Source organism: Peromyscus leucopus, chromosome 4, assembly GCF_004664715.2.
Source record: "Peromyscus leucopus breed LL Stock chromosome 4, UCI_PerLeu_2.1, whole genome shotgun sequence".
In the NCBI taxonomy this organism is placed as follows: domain Eukaryota; kingdom Metazoa; phylum Chordata; class Mammalia; order Rodentia; family Cricetidae; genus Peromyscus; species Peromyscus leucopus.
The window spans coordinates 102,121,824-102,141,538 of NC_051066.1; the positions used below are offsets into that span (position 1 = coordinate 102,121,824).

Below are 19,715 nucleotides of genomic sequence, written 5' to 3' on the forward strand. Positions count from 1 at the left end.
GGACCTGGAGTTTCAGCCAATTGTGAGCTACCATGTGGGTGTGGGGAATTGAGCTTAGGTCCTCCAGAAGAGCAGCCAATGCTCTTAACCTCTGAGTCAACTCTCCAGCCCTTTTGTAATAATCTTTATGAATGAAGACCTAAGCATTTTGTAGCCTCAAAATAAGCTAACGACAGGTTTCTGATTCTAAAACAACATAATCTTAGGTTGAAATAAAAATTCAATCTACCAGTTCTTAATGTCAGATTTTTCTAGTTTAGAAAATAATGGTTTGAGTGTCTCCACAGACATCAAGTTTGGGCATCTGGCAAACAGAGAGATGAGATAAATCTGTTGAGGACTTACTTGTTCTTTCATCATTTAGTCAAGACACGATGACTTTCACTATTTTATAAATAGGTCCTTCCACCGTCACGTGTGGTTAAATTTACAATCTCAGTAAGACTGTTGGCTAGCAGCATTCTCAGTTAAATATAAACTAATAGGCGTAAAACAACTTTACAACTCATCTTTAAAATTTGTATTGCAATATATTTGACAACGCACAGTTGACCTGTAGATTCTCTTCATATTAGCAAAGTCTCTGCCTAGAATGAGGTCTGGCAATGAGCATGGCATGATTATTTCTTAAATAATATTGTGTGGCTGTTGTACGGAAGCCAGCATCATTTTTGGAGAAGTAAAACAGCTCTCTACACCTGCAATATTTTTTTTGTGGAACACTGCTTGCAAATACCAGGGTAAAACCATATTGCCATCTTAACATACAGAAACTAAATTGCAAGAATAACTGAGCTAGCTTTTATGGCATATAAGTGTGTTAATAAGATCAGAGAGGCATATTCTGTCACCTTTGGTACAATGACATTCATATTTTAATTTACATCCACTTAATGAACTTTTTTTTTTTTTTTTTGGTTTTTCTGGTTTTCTGGTTTTTTTTTTTTTTTTTTTTTTTTCAAGACAGGGTTTCTCTGTGTAATAGCCTAGCTGTCCTGGAACTAGCTCTGTAGGTCAGGCTGGCCTCAAACTTACAGAGATCTGCCTACCTCTGCCTCCTGAGTGCTAGCATTAAAGGTGTGCACCATCACTGCCCAGGCCTCCATTTAATGAACTTTTAATTGTGTACAATACATAGAAAGTAATTTGGGATAATGAGTTTTATAATGTTAAAGAAAATTAGAGCCGGGCGGTGGTGGCGCACGCCTTTAATCCCAGCACTCGGGAGGCAGAGCCAGGTGGATCTCTGTGAGTTCGAGGCCAGCCTGGGCTACCAAGTGAGCTCCAGGAAAGGCGCAAAGCTACGCAGAGAAACCCTGTCTCGAAAAACAAACAAACAAACAAACAAAAAAAACCAAAAAAAAATTAAATTTTTCTTTATGTATAAAATATAACCTACTATATTTAAACATGAGTGGTTCCTCATTGGCCCCGACAAGAAGAGAACAGTTAAACTTGGTACTGGTGAAAAGAAACTGAAACCACTTTTTAGTGAAGGGTTTCAGGAAGGGTGAGGACACCATATCAGCTGGGAAGGGACACTGTATTCATTTGGCCCCTAGACACTGAGCCTAGAGTCCATCAAAATTATAAATCTTTAAAAACACATTTAGAACTTCAAGATTAAGATATTTGCATTGAAATGTAAAAATAGTGATTGGAAAATGTTTAGCACATAAGTTATCATGCTAGCATCACTATTTGTTAAATATAATTTTAACAATATTTGAAGACAATTTGGTATTTTTTACTATGTAAGAGATCTCAAGAATGCATAATGTCTGTAAAATGTATAGCAAAGGGTAAGTTCAGTGATTTATTTTAGAACAACCTATTTCAAAAGTAATATTGCACAAAACTTAAAATAATTCCCAAGTGTTTCTACTGAGTAATATTCACATATTTAATATGGTTCACTGTGTAGGACAGTCTTGGGGAATGGTGTCTGGAATTCAGGAAAAATCTTAAAGCAGCTCTGATTAAGGGATTACATTTAAAAGAGGATTTTTGTGGACAAAAAGCAAAGGGAATAAGGACTGAAGATGACCTGGAAAGGTAGGAGATGACTAAGTTGAGTCAACTGCTCTTTAAAGGTAATTTATTTTTCAAATTCATAGCAGCAAATAAAGTGCTTGTAAGATATGGCAAAACTATAACACTGAGATACAGGATTTTAAAGTCAAAGAGGGCACTTCTTAAAAAAAATTCTTTGCTATTTTTGTAATTGTGTCCATGCTTAAAACAAACAAACAACAACCCACAGAAACAGAAAATCATAACTTATCAATAGCTGCATTCTTTAATTAAAGCCACCAAACATCAACCAAGTAGTCAGCCTGATCAACCAAAAAAATGTTTCATACAGTTTACTCTTTCTGTATATAATTTACCATTTGAAACCCAATAGTTTAAAATGCACTAAGAAAGTCTCCAGGCATTTAGAAGTGCACTGACTATTTCTGTATACATGCGCATGAAGTTTCTATTTATAAACCCATGTTTACTAGGGTCATAAACTAGCCAGAGATATTCATAGCACAAATACTTGAGACTTACGACAGACAGTGAAATTGCAACAGAAAACTCGAGGAGAAATGAAAGTGGGTTTCAGAAGAATGATTTCAAACGGGATTTTAGTCTTGATACCACTTCACACTCTAAAATATTATCTAGAACAACAAAGAACTATTGTGTGAGTGGGCTATAACTATGTAAATTTAGTGCATAGAGAATTAAGCTAAGGCATTTTGAAAAAAGTGCAGTAACTTAGAAAACAATCGCGGTAACTCTTGTGGATCTAAATGACACTAAGTGGCATACAGCAAAGCACTTTCACTTCCGACTCTTACCTGCCATACACACACAGTTAGTTTTCCTCCAATGGATCTTTATAGCCTGACATTATTCTTTTTAAAAATATTTCATGACATTTATCTATTTATCTGTGTGTACGGGGTGGGGGCAAGTGTGCACAGACTGTGTATGATGGCCAGAGGGTTCTCTACTTCTACCTTGGGATCGATGTAAGTATCCCTCCCGCCTAAACCATCTCACCCATCCCAGACTGACACTCAAATAAATTACAAACCAGAAGGAACTGTCACTGCTTTCAAATATTAGTTCAAATTCTTTCAGTTAGTATTCAATCCTATCATTTATACTTCTTAGTCTAGACAGTTCTAATTCCAATCTTATGAATATGACATTTGAATCTGAGCTTTCATGACCTTGCATATACTGTTTCTTCAACTGTATTGTGTTTTCATCTTGTTTACACATTAACCTTATCCATCATTTAAGATTTGATTTAAACTATATCATTTTCAGATCCTATTACCCTTCTTTACCAAGGATAACATTTCTTAGTTTTTAATTTCTATGGAATTGATTTTCCATTCCATGAATTTAAGTGATTGGCATATATTGCTGGGGATCACCTATCTTTGTCTACAGAAACAGAAAATATGAACTGAAATTTGACAGTTACTCTATTATTACCAAAATATCTTTATGACTGCATAATTAATGTCATTGACTCAAATTTCTAAAATGTTACTGCATCTCATGTTCCACCCCAACACTTAAGAGATAAGCACATTTACAAGTGGAATAGTGTTCTTCACACACACAGAGGACTGTGCTTTCTATGCTCGCCAATGTGAATCTACATTATGGCTACTCATAACTGCTTATGTGTTTCAAAAAGAAACAATTCATTTGATAAGCAGATCTTAATCTATCACAAAAGACAATATTCATAACAAACTCCATATATTCTATGTATTTAGAACAAGAACAAATAATTGACGTTTGTATAAGTAGTCTCTTTAGAGTCTGTCCATTGTAAACAATTAAAGAAAGATAGAGTACAACTTTAAAAAATTAAAATTGAAAAAAAAATTAAAATTGCAATTTAAGAACTTATATTTTCAGTAAAGACTATGGATTTGCAGACACCTTGAGCAGAGAGCAGAGTTACCATGATTCCACTATTTTTATGTCTTGGAATAGTGTGTATTTCCTACCACCGACAAACATAATATAAGTAAATGTTGTTAGTTTGCTGTCCTGTGCCATTCCATAAATTCTGACAAATGCATAATAAAATGTAGCCACTGTTACAGTTCTGTACAATAGTCCATTGGTTAAAAATCCCCTGCTTTTATATGTAATGCTCATGTGAGTTTTTTTTTCCATGTCTTTTATGGCTTGACACTGAGTTCTAAAGACACATAACATTCCACTGTATGAATGTAGCACAGTTTGGCTATTGGTTCCCCTCTTGAACACCTTGGTTGTCTCTTATTTCTGGTTCTTATAAGTATAGCTGGTTTAAATTTCATGTTCAGATTTCTGTGTGAACACGTCTTCTACTCAATAGGGTATATGCATGGGCACAAAGGTATGTGTCTGTGTGATTAGTTCCTAAGAAAAGGCCAAAATGTCTTCCAAGTTGACTGCACTCTGCGTTCCCACTACCCAGGCAGAGTCTGGGCTGTGTCGCATCTTTGCCTTGTGTCCTGAACTGTTGGGCTTTGTCATGCCAATAGCTGTGAGGGGGACCTCATCGTTTTCATTCTCTAGTGACAGGATACGGCACCTTTCCCTTTCATCTGTTCATTTGCTACCATTTCTTCAAATAGTTTATCTACTTTTAGTGATATTTATTATCACATTTTTAAAGTTCTTAGTTCTTTTAGAGATACTAGATATAATTTTGCAAACATATTTATGTCATAGAATTTATTATTAAATTAAATCTAAACCTGTAAATGTAATATAAATATTCAGTTATTAAGATATTCTTAACTCAATACAGTCTTGACAGAATAGCCTAAAAGTTCATTATTTAACATAAGAATTGTTTTTGTTTCTTTCTTTTTAATGCTTTGTTTTAATGTGTGCAAGAAGGTATACTTGATCAATGGCAAAATTAAATGTTCCAATTAGCCTAATCATCAAACCACTTTTTTCATCTTTGAAATGTATATTAGCCCACCTATATTTATATGTGCTCTCCTCAAAAACTTTCAGTATAATGCTTAAGAGAATCTTAGGAAATAAATGTTAATATGCTGGAATGGGACAGGTTTCCATGTGGTTATTGAAAATAATTTTGAAAAGGAAAGTTAAAGTATTCTTAACCATGAAGCTATTGACAATAGAAACAAGGAAGTAGCATCGATATTGAGAGAGCAAGATTAAGGGAATACTCATAATTCTTCAGGTAGATAGATACTGGGAGAATGTGGTTTAAGTACAGCAATTTATTCCAAGGTTTTCCACCTATTTCCAGCTGTGACACGAGATTAAACAGGCAAAAAAGTCTAGATAAGTCCATGAATGGTTAAATTCTGGGAACAGAAAAGCCATCAGTGAGTGTCCTCTGGTATGTTAGCTAGATACCCTAAATGATAAGCCCATGCTGTTGCTGAAGGCTCGTCTGGCTAGGCATGGTGTGCATTATATATTATCTTGATTTGTTTCTCACGCTCTGTCTCTCCCTCCTCCCCCCTCTCAGTTTTTGAGCTCTCTCATTATGTTAAAGGTTTGATACATCTATGTAATGTAATATGCTTCACCACCTCATTGGGGGTAAATTAGTAAACTTCTTGTAAACAGAAAAATATATCCATAGAAAGACACCATCTTATATTTGCCTTATAGGATGCAGCATATATTTTTTATTTATTGTACATTAAAAGGTCAAGAACAATTAAGTTATTTTGGTAGATAAATTATTATCTGTAAGTTATATATTCTTATATTTTCTGAGAATCTCCCCCACTCCTGTTTTGGGATGGAGGCAAAATTCTGTAAGTTTAGATAGTTAACAATTGTACAGATTTTTGTAGATATTGAAAAGAACACATCCCTACTCTGCATGTGAACAAAAAAAGGGATAGTGTTAATTTTTTCATTCCTGGGTCTCTTGGTTTTAAAAAAGGGCATAGCAGACAGGGTGTAACAGACTAAACAATGGTTGATTCTGACCATACTTCTTAATGCTCTCACCAAATGACTTCAGACCAGGAAAAATTCTTTTTGCTGTCACGCAATTGAAAATACAGGAACACAGCCATTTAAAGTGTATTCTCATGCCGTTTGAAGCTAAAATCCTTACAATTCTTTTTTTTGTATCTTTAATCCTAATTTGGGGAAGGATAAGATTAACAATGTTTATCACTGCTTGGTGTCAATGTGCAACAACCACAGTGGACAATGGACAGTCAGGGGACAGAGGAGCTTTTGGAGACAAGACAATATGACTGGCCCCCAAAGGCAAGGGGTTCACATACTACAGGGCCAGTAACTATCACTCAACAGCTGTGTTTTGTGCACAACTGTCCCATGAAGGAACACCCTGCAAACATTACAGATTCATTCTCTAATCCTAACTGATCACAAATGCCGCACCTCAGGCTTTGGACCAGCACTCTCCTCTCTCAGAAAATACAGCACTGGATTAATGGAGTTTGGAAACAAGGGAAATGGTGCAAACTTCCACAGTGGTAAGGTCTTCAGAACCCAACTTTAACATATTCTTAAATAGATTTATGCTGTTTTGAAGGTATCGCATGTATGGCACAGTAATTACCTTCTTCAGTATTCTTCACGGCAGGCCTGCCAGTTTAACCCCACGGGACTCTGCCGATGCTGTACGGCTTCCCTTGGTGCCTTCTTTAGAGAAAAACGAAGTTGTTCCAGAAGAGCCTGAGGCAGGTGCTTGTTTTTGAGCTGAGCCTGACACAGCAGTAGCTCTCAGGGAAGATTTGCTGCATGTTGTCTGACTGCATCGGCATCAGCATCATGACCTGTCACGAACTTGACAAGGACGTGTAAAATTTCCATAGCCTCTGCAGGCCAGTGTTCTCCACAAAGTGCTCTTCTCTTTTTAGTAAGGAGTGTCTTCTCTTTTCTACAGGAGTGTCTACTATTTCAAACCAGGACTGTGTTCTTAATTTGTCTCCTAAAATCACACAATTTTATTTTATAATACAATGCTTTACAATACTTCAAATACATATTCCCTTGCTTTTTTACATCATAGACTCCAGTTTTTAGATGTGAAATTGCACTAGGTACATCTGACTAGTGCTGAGTACAGCATATTGGAAAGGTGGCTTCTGTTTACACAGAAGACAGATAATAAGTAGGCTAATTTTTTAAAAAAAGATTTATTTATTTATTATGTATATATACAGTGTTCTGTCTGCATGTATCCCTGCAGGCCAGAAGAGGGCACCAGATCTCCATTACAGAGGGTTGTGATCCACCATGTGGTTGCTGGGAATTGAACTCAGGTCCTCTGGAAGAGCAGTTGGTGCTCTTAACCTCTGAGCCATCTCTCCAGCCCCCCTAAGTAGGCTAATTTTATGATCACACACTTCTCCTCTCCCAGCTCCTTCCAGATCTTCCCTACCTCCCCCACTTCCCAACTCCATGTCCTTTCTTTCAGAAACAAATAAAAACAAAACAAAAGCCCCCAAGAAACAAACACACAAAAAGGCAAAAAAAAAAAAAAAGACCAATAAGAGAAAAAAAATACAAATCAAGCAAAACAAGACAAAACATCTACAAAAACACCATTGAGGTTGTTTTGTGTTGGCCAATTCCTCCTGGGCATGGGGCCTGCCCTGGAGTGTGGTTTGTATATCTAGAGAGACTTCATTGGAGACATTTTTCTTTGGCAGTGGGTATCAGCTGCAGACAGCTAGGGTGGGAGCCTCCACTTCCCTCTCTCGGTTGCTGGAAGTCCATCTGGCTTGCCTGTCCAGGCTCTGTACACGCTGTCACAGTCTCTGTGAGGTCATATGTGCGTCAATCCTACTGTGTCTGGAAGACACTGGCCCCTTGGAGTCTTCCATCACCTCTGGCTCTTACATTCTTTCTGCCTCCTCTTCTGTGTAGATCCCTGAGCCTTGAGGTCAGGGATCCCATTTAGGGCTGAGGGCTGCACAGTCTCTCTCTGTGCACTGGCCAGTTGTGGGTCTCTGTGTTAATTCCCATCTACTGTAAGAAGCTTCTCTGATAGCGGCTGAGCAAGGCACTGATTACTCTATCATATCATATATAATAAAAGAAAATATCTGGTTAACATTGTAAAGTACCTATTTTATAAAATTAATTCCACAAAGATTAAAAAATTAATTATAAAAGTATGTAAATTTATATGATTAGGATTTATAATTAAATTCTGAATCATCTTTGTGCATTAAAACACTTAGTTTAAAACAACTGATTTTAAAGACAGTAGATTCTACTTGCCATCACCAATCTGTAATTGCTTTAGTTGTAATTTTAAAGATATTCATTTTCAGTAAAGTCAAGAACTACTCTACTAGCAATAATTTTTAAGATAAAACATAGCCAAACAGAAGAGCAACACTGTTAGGCTTTCATATCCCTCCTTTCTTTGTATTACACCATACTTTGGGGTGTAAATTCTACATTTGCCCCAAAGCTCTCAGGCTTTGGCAGATTACTCACTTCAGCACCCTCCTCAGTGATGTGGGTGTAGCAAGGATGCCTGCCCTGCTGTGTGTGGTGATAACCAGACAAGTCCGGACATGGGTGCAATTCTTTTGTGGTATGAATTCAGCAAATATTAGCTGCATTTTCATTGTGGTAGATTAGAAGCATAGTTCTAGAGGTTAAATATGGATATGTAACTATTTTTTTGCATGCAGACACCCCTTCTGTGCAATGAAGGCCATCAGTTTGCACGTCTATCTTTAATGATTACTCTAGTGTCCGTGACTGTGCGTTGGGGGAAAGGTCTCAAGATTAGTGGATAACTGATATACCTTTCTGTCATTCCTTGCAGACATCATGGAAATCAGGACTGTGGCAGTTGGAATTGTGGCAATCAAAGGGGTGGAAAGTGAATACTATCTTGCAATGAATAAAGATGGAAAACTCTATGCAAAGGTATTAATAATTGATAACTTAGAGTTATTATTCAAATTTACTTTTGTCAAAAATACATGCCTTTCTGAAAACTGTAATTTCCTCCACTGGTACAAGTTGAATATTACATTAAAACATTTTTTTACTCCAGCATTAAAGCAAAATATTTTTTGTATGAGCTTAGATTGCTTAAGCTATTCGGATATTAGATTTTTTCATCTGTAAGATGACTTGGAATGATTGATCTTTAGGGATCCTTTCAATTCTAAACTCCCATGTGCATTTTAGATACTTGAAGCCTAAGATTTCCATCTGTGAGTATTAAAGCCCTTTTGTTAGACTTCCTCTGATTTGCACATTGTTGACATTGAAAATTTTTGGGAAAAAATTTTTTGAAGTGTTCAGTTCATTTGTCAACATCAGTCTCACAATCATGGGCTTTGAACTGTAAGCATTCACATTGTTTCCACTTTATTATGATGTGAAATATGTGATAGTTCATCCCACTATAGTAAAGCAAAATTCAATTTCCTTTGTATTCTTGTAGCTCTGCATAATGCCTATGCAGGCCAATTACAGATTGGAGGTGTAATCAAATGAACACTTGACTGCCTAAATGAACAGACTAGCTAACTTTTTACTTTTGTTACAATTGAGGGCAACATAAGTAGAAAGTGAAATAAAGTTTATTAAATTGTCCTTCACCTGCAGGAGATGGAGGCTACGCCCTTTACACTAAATTTCTGGGGGGACATTTCCCGGGAGAACGGAGTGACTTAGAGATCCCAACATTAAAGAGTAGGAATTGGTTGTCCAAAGGGACATAACTAACGTGTATTATGCTATCTTTTGTTAATTTAAGATGCTTTTGACATATGGCAATACATGACATAGATAAACCCATTAAACTGTGTCAGCTCTGCTCATTCTGAGGGTTAAAATAAGTCACATATACTTCACCTCTACAGACCATCACCTGCTTGCTGTTAGTTTGAGTCTCTCCAGAACTTGTATTAATAATTGTGTTTGGTTTCTTTGTGCTTGTTTTTATCAGAAAGAATGTAACGAGGATTGCAACTTCAAAGAACTAATTCTGGAAAACCATTACAACACATACGCATCAGCTAAATGGACACACAGTGGCGGGGAAATGTTTGTTGCCTTAAATCAAAAGGGGCTTCCCGTCAAAGGGAAGAAAACGAAGAAAGAACAAAAAACGGCCCATTTTCTTCCTATGGCAATAACCTAATCATACACGGTGTTTGAGAAACCAGTTTCATTCAGCAGGGAGATCTCTTTCCAGTGGACTTTTTTTCTTCTCTTTTTCCTTACTTTCTCTCTCTCTCTCTTTTAAAGTAACCAAGAAAGGCTGGAAAACTACTGAAAACTGATCAAGCTGGACTTGCGCATTTTTGTTTATTTTAAAAGACTGCATTAAAGAAAGAGTTGAAGAGTATACACACAAATCAGATTTAGTAACTAAAAGTTGTAAAAAGTTGTAAAAGTGGTTGTACAATCATGTTAGTAATAGTGATGTGTTTCTTAAATTAATTTACCCTTCAGAGTATGTTAGATTTGACTATCTGATAATGAATATTTAATATCACTATCTGCTTATAAAATGGCTGCTATAATAATAATAATAATGAAGATGATGCAGATGATGTTATATAAGGGATGTCAGACCTAACCCTGCTGGGATGCCTGAGGATGATCAAGCCCACACAAACCATAGACGATGAGCAGTGTTTGAGAGCTTTCCAGTAAGAACTATAATCCACTTTAGCTCTACTCAGAAAAGTGAATGTTCTCAACATTTTATTATAGAATGGAATCGACAGGTGGTTTTACAGAATGGCAATATTGGCACATACCTGTACTGATTAAAAAAAAATCCTAATGCCACTCAAATTGAAAAGGTATTGCTAACAGGATGTTTTAGAAGTCTGTATATAAAATAGCAATAATGATGACAATACTGTATTTCATCTCACCACAAAATAACATTTTATAATCCCTAAAAATAAAATTCCGAAGTCTTTAAGTCTTTTTCAAGTAACATATCTATCTTTTGTATAATTCACATTTGGGAACACAACTTTAAATAATGTTCTTCCCACACATAACCATGCTTTCCCCCCTGTGGTTACAGCATTAAACTCTACTTTAAGTTGTATTTGAATTTTATTGTTTTGTTATTTAAGTTTATGTTATTTATAAAGACAAAACCTTAAGAAGCCGTTTCTGTTTCATATGCTTTTAATTTCAAGGGAACAACAAACTGCCTGGCTGTGCTGCAGAGTTCTCCTCCCCTGGTGACAGACACCAACTCTAGTACACAGCACTTGGCTAGCAAGTGTTGGATGGCAGACAAAAATGACAGCCTGCAGCCATGCTTACAATAGATGTCTCACAGCAAACAATGCAAATATGTGGGAAAGATTTTGCCGCAACACTCTTGCCAATGAATTTGGAACATATAAGTAAAAGAAAGCAAAGGATTTCAGTCAGAATATATTTTGATACATGACAATAAAACATGGTTTAGAAGTAGTCATATTTCAAGTTAGCTACTTGATAATCTTGGAAGCATTTGCCGTGAAAAAGGTGCAACACTGAAGTGGCCAGAGCACACCCCAGTAGAGGCTGTGGTCAGTGTATGAGGCCCCAGACACCCTAAGGCTTCAGCTCAGGCCACAGACAACAGCGTAACAGAGAGATGAAGGCTCACTCCGTAGTTTTGCTGCCAGCGGGTGCTGCCCGAATTGTACGCATGCTCACCAGGGGAAGGGCAACAGTTATGTCAATTGCTGGTATATTAATTAATGTGATATCAACCTCAAAGTACTTTCCATTGAGGTTTCTTTATATTACACAAAATGCTATTTGGTAATATGTTTATAAGTGAAGGTTATAAGATAAAGCCCCTGTCAACAAAAAATAATAATCTCTTGACTTGCTTGTGGTTTGCCCAAGTATCCAGGCTACTGAAAAATAGGAAGTTTCACCCTCCATCGCATACACTGTAGGAGACACCATGAGGGAATAGTCTGTACTAACATCCAATTCAAGGACATTTCTAGTCTAGCTTCCTAGTGCAGGATCCAGCTGGTACCTGGAGTCTTATAAACATCAGGGGTAGAAGAAGACTGTGCTTTTCATAGTTGTCTCATTCATGTCTAGCCGACTGCTGGTCTGTAATCAACTTATATATACATGAATCCATTCAATGAATAGTTTCCAAGGAAAAGATGGAATGCTATTATTCTTATTTAAATGTTAAATAAATCAGAATGGAGCATGATCATGCAGAAGCTTAAACAGAAGTAGTGAGTATACATGGAAGGTGGCTATGATTACCATTAAGTTAGTTCCTATGAAAACACCATTAGAATATTGAATTAGACAGAACCAACACTGAGTGGTCCATATTCTTAGTGATATGTCACATACAAAAATCTACCCAGAAACATTTACTTTAAAAAGATTTATTGTTGTTATTTAAAAATTATGTACCTATGTGTGTGTCTTTATGGGGATGTAAATATAAGTACTGGTCCTCATCGAGTTCAGAAGAGGGTACTAGAGGCTAAACTCAGGTCCTTTGCAAGAGCAGTATGTGCTTTTAACTGGAGATCCATCTTGCCTGCCTCAGCATTTATGTTTATTTATAGGTTTTGCTCTATTTAAAAAAAAAACTTAACATGTAAATTTCAGAAAACGAAATCTGCTTTAGGCAAACACATTTAGGATCTGGAATCCTGGAAGACTGTGAGGCCTTCATCTTCCTCCTCTTTCATAAATCAGGAAACTCAAGGTGCTGGGTGGATGTAGCTTGCCACAGGCAGCGTCACTTAGCATGTGTCTATCTTAGATTGTCAGTGATCTCCTCGTTTTATTTGATTTTAATTTCTATCGAGATGCCATCTTTATAGTTGAGAACACTTGTGATCCACTTGGCAATTCGCTTAGTACATAATGATACTTTTATGATTTGACTCAAGGACAGAAGGAATGCAATTTCCAATTTTGATTCCTAAGCAAATTTTATGTGAACTTTAAAATTTATAAATGGAAAGTATCACAAAAGACATTTTTATAATAATAGTATCCCTTTCTAAAATGTTCTTTAAAAAGAAAATCATATCAACATGTGGGTTTCTAAAAAATGGTAAAGGACTAAGTGAAAGAATACAAATGTTAACAGAATATGTAGAAAGATATTTCCAATATAACAAGTGAAATAAAACACTTCGACACAGACAAGCCTAGTGTAGACTACTGATCTTTGAGTTGTTGTAAGTTCAACTTAGATACAAAAGAGAAGGGAAAATAGAGGGTCTCATACTTAGAGCTTTTTCTTCTAGTTTTTTAGGGTGTCAAAAACTATGAAGAGTGATTATGGAGATACTGATCTGTGATCCTCTAAATGTTCAATATAGTATAGAGTGAGGAGCTGGGCGGTGGTGGAGCACACCTTTAATCTCAGCACTGGGGAGGCAGAGGCAGGTGGATTTCTGTGAGTTTGAGGCCAGTCTGGCTTACAGAGTGAGTTAAAGGACAACCAAGGCTACACAGAGGAACTCTGTCTTGAAACCTTCCCTAGCTCCCCTCTAAAAAAATAGAGTAAGAACCTAAGAAGTCATCAGTATAGCTCACCAAAGACAGGACATTCATTTAAAATATGTTCTTATGATTCGTGAGTTTGTATTTTACTCTGGCACATACTTGTGTTTGCTTCAATGTGAGAAGATCTCCAGTTGACACCAGTGAAGAACAAAAGTGAAGCTGTGAGTGGATGTCTGAGACTCAGTGTAAGCTACAATGTCATGCTTACCCACTGTCACATACCTGGAATGGATGAGACACAAATGGTCCCCATCTTTCCCAGTCCAACTTTACATACAAATAATACAGAGGCAAACATAAGCTAAGATCATTTTGTAAAGGTGTGACATTAAAATTTTAACACCTAATGTGGATGGTTATTGGTTAGTCAAAATACTCCATTGATTCTTAATACTGGGGAGAGACAGAGAGTGACAGATTCCTGGAGTCCTCCTGCCAGCCAGTCTGGCCAAATGGATCCAGAGAGAGAGAGAGAGAGAGACCCTGTCTCAAAAGATAAGGTAGAGAGTGCTATAAGAAGACATTCAAGTTCTGGCCTCTCTCTCTGTCTCTGTCTCTGTCTCTGTGTCTCTCTCTGTCTCTGTGTCTTTGTCTCTGTGTCTCTGTCTCTCTCTGTGTCTCTGTCTCTGTCTCTCTCTCTCTCTCTCTCTCTCTCTCTCTCTCTCTCTCTCTGTATGTGCCTGTGAGTATATGTGTGGGATGGACACACACACAACACATTCACTCCATCATCCATCAGAATGAACATGGGCTCATGTGAATATCAGATGACTATCACGTGTGACCATTTCTAAGATATCGTTAAAGCAGATGGTTAAGGTTCTTAGAATGTTCCTGCTATGAAATAGCTTGTTAAAGCTTCATGTATAGCTCTTTCAGTGACAGCGCCAGGTTCCTTTTGCTCATTCTACCACATTCAACAAAGCTTTGGTTTTCAACGACAAGGATATAGTCTATCAGACTCCCAGAGGCTCCCTTCTGCTCTCCAATTTTGAAGAATTTATCAAAATGATTTATATTCCTTGAATTGAGACTTGACAGGAAGTGAGAAATAACAAAACCTACTCTCTTACCAATGTTTGTGATTTCTTTTTAAAGCAACATCTCCCAAGAAGCCAGGTAATTACTCTCATGAGACAGTATCTTTTGGCTTCCCATTTGCTTCCTGGCTGTGACATAGTCCTGCTTCCTAACCCTAAGCCATACAGGCTTTCTGAAAGCCTGTATCATCATATGAAAAGTGATTGCTTCTTTCTTTGCCTGGAAACAGCTATATATTAGTTATTGTGGTGTATAGCACTGAAAATTTAATGACCTAAAACAGTTCTTTTGTCTTATAATTATCTAGGTTCCTTTGTCTGCAAGCCCCCATAAAGTTGTAATCAATGTGTTAAGCAGGGCAGTCACTGATCTCAACACTTAGTCCTGAGGAAAATCAAGCACCAGTCTTCACCGGCTGTGGCTGCAAATATCAGTTCCCCACTAAGGCCTCTTCATAGCACTGTTTCTCAAAAGAAGTTTATTTCCTACAAAACAGTAGACCAGAGCATAAAAGTTCCCAAATGGAAGCCATAGTTTTAATCTCCAGTGTGATGTCACCTCTGCACATACACAAGGGGCGGCATTACCCCTCAGTACACGCCTGTTGCAAGACACACACCAGATGGGCGTTTAAGGCTTTACCATACACACACATGCTCTAAGGCCTAGTAAGACCAATTCAAGGCTTTCAGTGGTGACCATTCATAGAGAAATAGATCAAACAGGCATATTTTCTTTGGAAAATTGGTCTTGTTTTCCACAAGAAAATCAGAAGGTTTGAACTCCCAAAAGGGTTGTGACCCACAGGTTGAGAACTGCTGTAAGCAAAACAAACCCTAAAGACCCCAAAGCTATTGGTTTCCATGCAGGATGCACACTGGAGTCACCTCTGGGAGGTACTTTTCTTTTTGAAGCAACGACACCCAAGCTCCATCCCATGTCAGCCCCTTCAGTGACTGTGGACTGGGGAATGGGAGACGCCATTTTTATTAACCCTCAGTAATCTCTAATGGTCTACTGCAACTGAGAACTAACAGGACAAGCAGAAAACCCCAAACCAAACTCCTTTAGGATCTAGTCCTGGCTCTTCCACATTGTCTCCTCTTTAAACATAGTGAAGGGTCTTATTCCTTCCCCATCCAGGGTTTCCATCATTTTTCTATTTACAGTGGCACTAGAAGGAACACAAACATGAGAAGGAGCTGTAATCATTATGATAATGAAATGCTTAAAGAATATAATGTGCATAAAATCACAAGTGAGAATGCTCAGAGTAAGAGACTGATGCTCTCAGAGTCTGAGTCAATAGCACAATGTCTCACAACCACTGTAAAATCTGGTGCCTCTGCTCAGGCATACATGTATAAAATAAATAAATCTTTAAAAAAAAAAAAAAGTCCACACCAGTCCAAAGTCTATTCTCAAACAGAAATGCATTAGAGATTATAAAAATCCCTCTGTTCAAATTTGTGACTGTTTTTCACATTGCACAGAATACAATCTTAAACTGCCTGGGGGCCAGCAGAGTGGCAGTGGACAAAGGTGGTTAAAGACTTTGCTGTCAGTTAGGCAGGTCAACAGGCAAAACAATATAAATCCAGAAGTATACATTCAGGCTGCTGAACAGATACTGCCAAGTTTATAAGAAATACTGAAATGGGTTGAGTTTTCTGAGACTCCTGAATGCAATGACCGTATCTTTTCCAAGATCAGGGAAGTCTAGAGTTATTGTTTTACATATATTCTATTCTTCCCCCTTCTGAAGCCCCTAAAATTCAAATGTTTGTTTCTGTGATAGTGACTATCTCATCTCATGTTTTTGTTTCGTTTGTATTTTCTTTTTTTCTTCTATTTTCTCTTTTTCCTGTATCTGATTGAATATTCAAGGGAGTTGTCTTTAAGTTTAGATTTTTTTTTCTGCTTTAGATTGTTCTCAAGTCTTTCAGCTGTATTTTTATTTGACTTGTTAAGTTCTTCACTTCCAAGGTTTCTATTTGGTTCTTTTTCATGCTAACTCTGTAGACTCTCTCATTCAAATTAGTGGTATGTTTCCTATTTAATTGTCTCTTTGTAGTTGCTCATGTTTCACTGCCTCTCCTTAGTTAGAATCACTCTTTTGAACATCTTATCGGGTACTTAATCGCTTTTATTTACTTGGAGATTAGATGCCAGAAAGTTATTGTGCTCTATTAGAAGCATCACATTACCTACTTTTTCATACTAGTAGATGAATAATCCTTTGATAAAATGTGTGAGAAAGTGTGGTGATACATTGTGTACCCCAATAAAGCTTACCTGGGGATCAGAGGACTGAGCTAGACACTAAATTAGACATAGAGGTCAGGCAGTGGTGGCACACACCTTTAATCCTATCACTTGGCGGGCAGAAATCTGTCTGGATGTCTGTGAGTTCAAGTCCACACTGGGCTACATGAGAGAAACAGAACCAGGTAGTGGTGACACATGCCTTTAATCCCAGGAAGTAATATGGGCAGGACACAGAAAGATGTATAAGGCATTAAGAAACAGGAACTTACTCTCTTGAGGCTGAGGATTTTGTAGAGGTAAGCTAGTGGTTGGCTGTTCTGCTTCTCTGATCTTTCAGCTTTCACCTCAGTATCTGGCTCTGGGTTTTTATTATAAGACTTTTTAAGATTCGTGTTACAAGAAAGTTCTTTCTAGGCACATTGCCATGACTACATAAATAACCCTTCCTTCCCCTGTTCAAAGGTCAATGTCACACATCTGCTCTTTACATCGGTTTTTAAAAGTACATTTCCAAACAAGTGCAAGAACCATTATACACGGGGAGACACTCTACCTTATTAAATTTGGTCAGCCACAAGTCTGCCAGCACAAGGTATTTCCAAGCACAGACAGCATGTGTGGTGCAGTGAGCAGAAACAGAACTCATGGGGAAGGCAAGCCGCTGAAGCTCTTCGCTTGACGATGCTCTCTGCCTTAAAGAACATCTCTTAGGCCCAGAACTTCATGTTTCTAGGCTTTCGTAAAATCACCCAAGAGTTCCCAGCTTTTCCCTCCCCTCAGTTCTCTTCTGTATCACTGTGTTGCTAGGCAATAGTGATTATTACTATTTTATTTCAAATTTCATGTTTCAGGCTAGTAATGTTCATTGTTAAGTACTGATGTTTTATAAATTATGTATTGTATTTATCACTGAATTCACTGTTAGTTTGTCCAATGTTTATGGTATTTCCCTATAATGAAAAGAGAAAAGTGTTGACTTCATGATAATGAATGTTCAATCAGCTCTATTTGTTCTCTTTAAAAATAACAGTAAATTTTTAAATTTGAGGCTGGAGAGATGGCTCAGTGGTTAAAAGTGCTTGCTGCTCTTGCAGAGGACCTGGGCTTGGTTCCAAACACCCACACTGGGTGGTTCACAAACTTCTGAGACCCCAGTTCCAGGAGATTTTACGCCCTCTTCAGGCCTCTACAGGCATGGTGGTGTATGCTTTTAATACCAGCACCCAGGAAGCAAAAGCAGACAAACCTCTGAGTTTAAGACCAGTCTGATCTATGTAGCAAGTTCCAGTGTGGCAGGGTTACATAGTAAGGCCCTCAAAAATATTTTTTAAAAATTCACTTTTGGGACTGAAGAAATGGATTGGTAGTTAAGACCACTGGTTGCTCTTCTAAAGGACCCAGGTCCAATCTTTTCGCACCCACCATGGGACTTACAGCTGTCTATAACTCCAGTTCTAGGGCTTCTGGGGTACCAGGCATGCATGTGGCACACAGACATACATGCAGAAAAACAATAATACACATAAGATAAAGATAAACTTAAAAATGTTAAAACTTCTTCTTTTAGCAGAGATTTATTTAACATGTTCTTATATCATTGTGAATTATCTTCTGCATGTCTATTTATTGTCTACATTGATTGTCTTTATGGTATGAGGGTAACAGCAGCCATGATTTTAAATATTTTTATATTCACAGTATTTTAAAAGTTTTAACCATAGGATTTCTTTAGAAATGTTTTATATGTAATGTGTTTTTGATAAAATCCATAACCCTATTCTCTCCCCTCAGTTACTTTCCCTATACTCCTAATGTTCCCCTGCTGACTTCGCATGCTCTCTGTTAAATGCCTGCCTGTGAGTGCATGGGTCTGGGAAGATCTGCCAGAGGATAGACAATCCCTCTTGCATGATGATTCCTGAACCTTGAGGGCGGGGTATGAAACATGTCTCATTTAGAGCTGAGCAAGCCACAGTTTCTTGCTCTCTGCATGTTGACTAGTTGTGGGCCCTGTATTAATCACTACCTATAGCAAAAAGTACATAAGATGGTAAACACAGCTAGTCATGGCCTGTCTTCTCACAGTTCAATATTTGTCGAGCATCAGAAAGTGAATCTTAAAAAAAAATTATATTATACCTGAAATCTGTGAAATGGAACAAACATCAAAAAATCTTTGATAGACAAAATAAAAATAAATAAATAAAAAATCTTTGATAGACAAATACATACATGATAGGAATGCACACAGATGGTCTTGACCAACGTCTTAACTCTCCAGTGGTAGATACCCACCCAGAAAAGCAAAGGCTGTGTAGAAATGAAGGGTGATGACACCTCCTTACTTAAGGGACTTTGCTTTCACAGCAGCTACCTGGAAAAATGGCAAATTCTTGCCAGGGCTAAAGCATGTTATAAAAAAATTTAGCTTCTGTGAATTGACTTCTGGCTTTGATGTATGGCATTCTAGAAAACTCATTAAAGGGTATCAATAGCAAACAAGAAATTTTCTATAATTACTAATAGATAGGAACCATGTGACATGATACGATTAAAAGTAGGAAATCATTTTTCCATCTGTGAGCAATCACTTCTAAATGTACAGATCTGAAAAACTGCAATGAACTAGTTAAGTAATTGTAGCATCATACATTAGCCAAGGAGTGGACCCCTCAAGAACAGGCTGATAGGTCAGCCCTTCTTCCCTGGTGTTTTTCAAGGAAAACACTGGATAGGAGCTCTCTCCACATCATGCTCTGAAATCAACAGAGAAGCCTTGGATCTGACTCAGCTGGTCAGAAATAAACCCTGTACACCAAGGGTATGCTTAGTACTAGAATCATAGTAGTAAGGAGAGAAATAAAAAG

At 37.4% G+C, this 19,715-nt stretch overlaps 2 protein-coding genes across 3 annotated transcripts in view; one reads left to right on the forward strand and one right to left on the reverse strand.

Moving 5' to 3' along the window:
• The window catches only part of Fgf7 (fibroblast growth factor 7), a 51,444-nt gene extending 40,352 nt beyond the window's left edge, over positions 1 to 11,092 (forward strand). For both annotated transcript variants that reach the window (XM_028892706.2, XM_037205194.1), the window contains exons 3-4: positions 8,828 to 8,931; positions 9,965 to 11,092. In XM_028892706.2, the coding sequence (XP_028748539.1) occupies positions 8,828 to 8,931; positions 9,965 to 10,159 (299 nt within the window). In that variant the 3' untranslated portion in view covers positions 10,160 to 11,092. The remainder of the gene's footprint in view (positions 1 to 8,827; positions 8,932 to 9,964) is intronic.
• Fam227b (family with sequence similarity 227 member B) overlaps positions 1 to 19,715 on the reverse strand; it is a 170,070-nt gene that overhangs the window by 97,911 nt on the left and 52,444 nt on the right. The gene's annotated exons all lie outside the window — the stretch shown is intronic.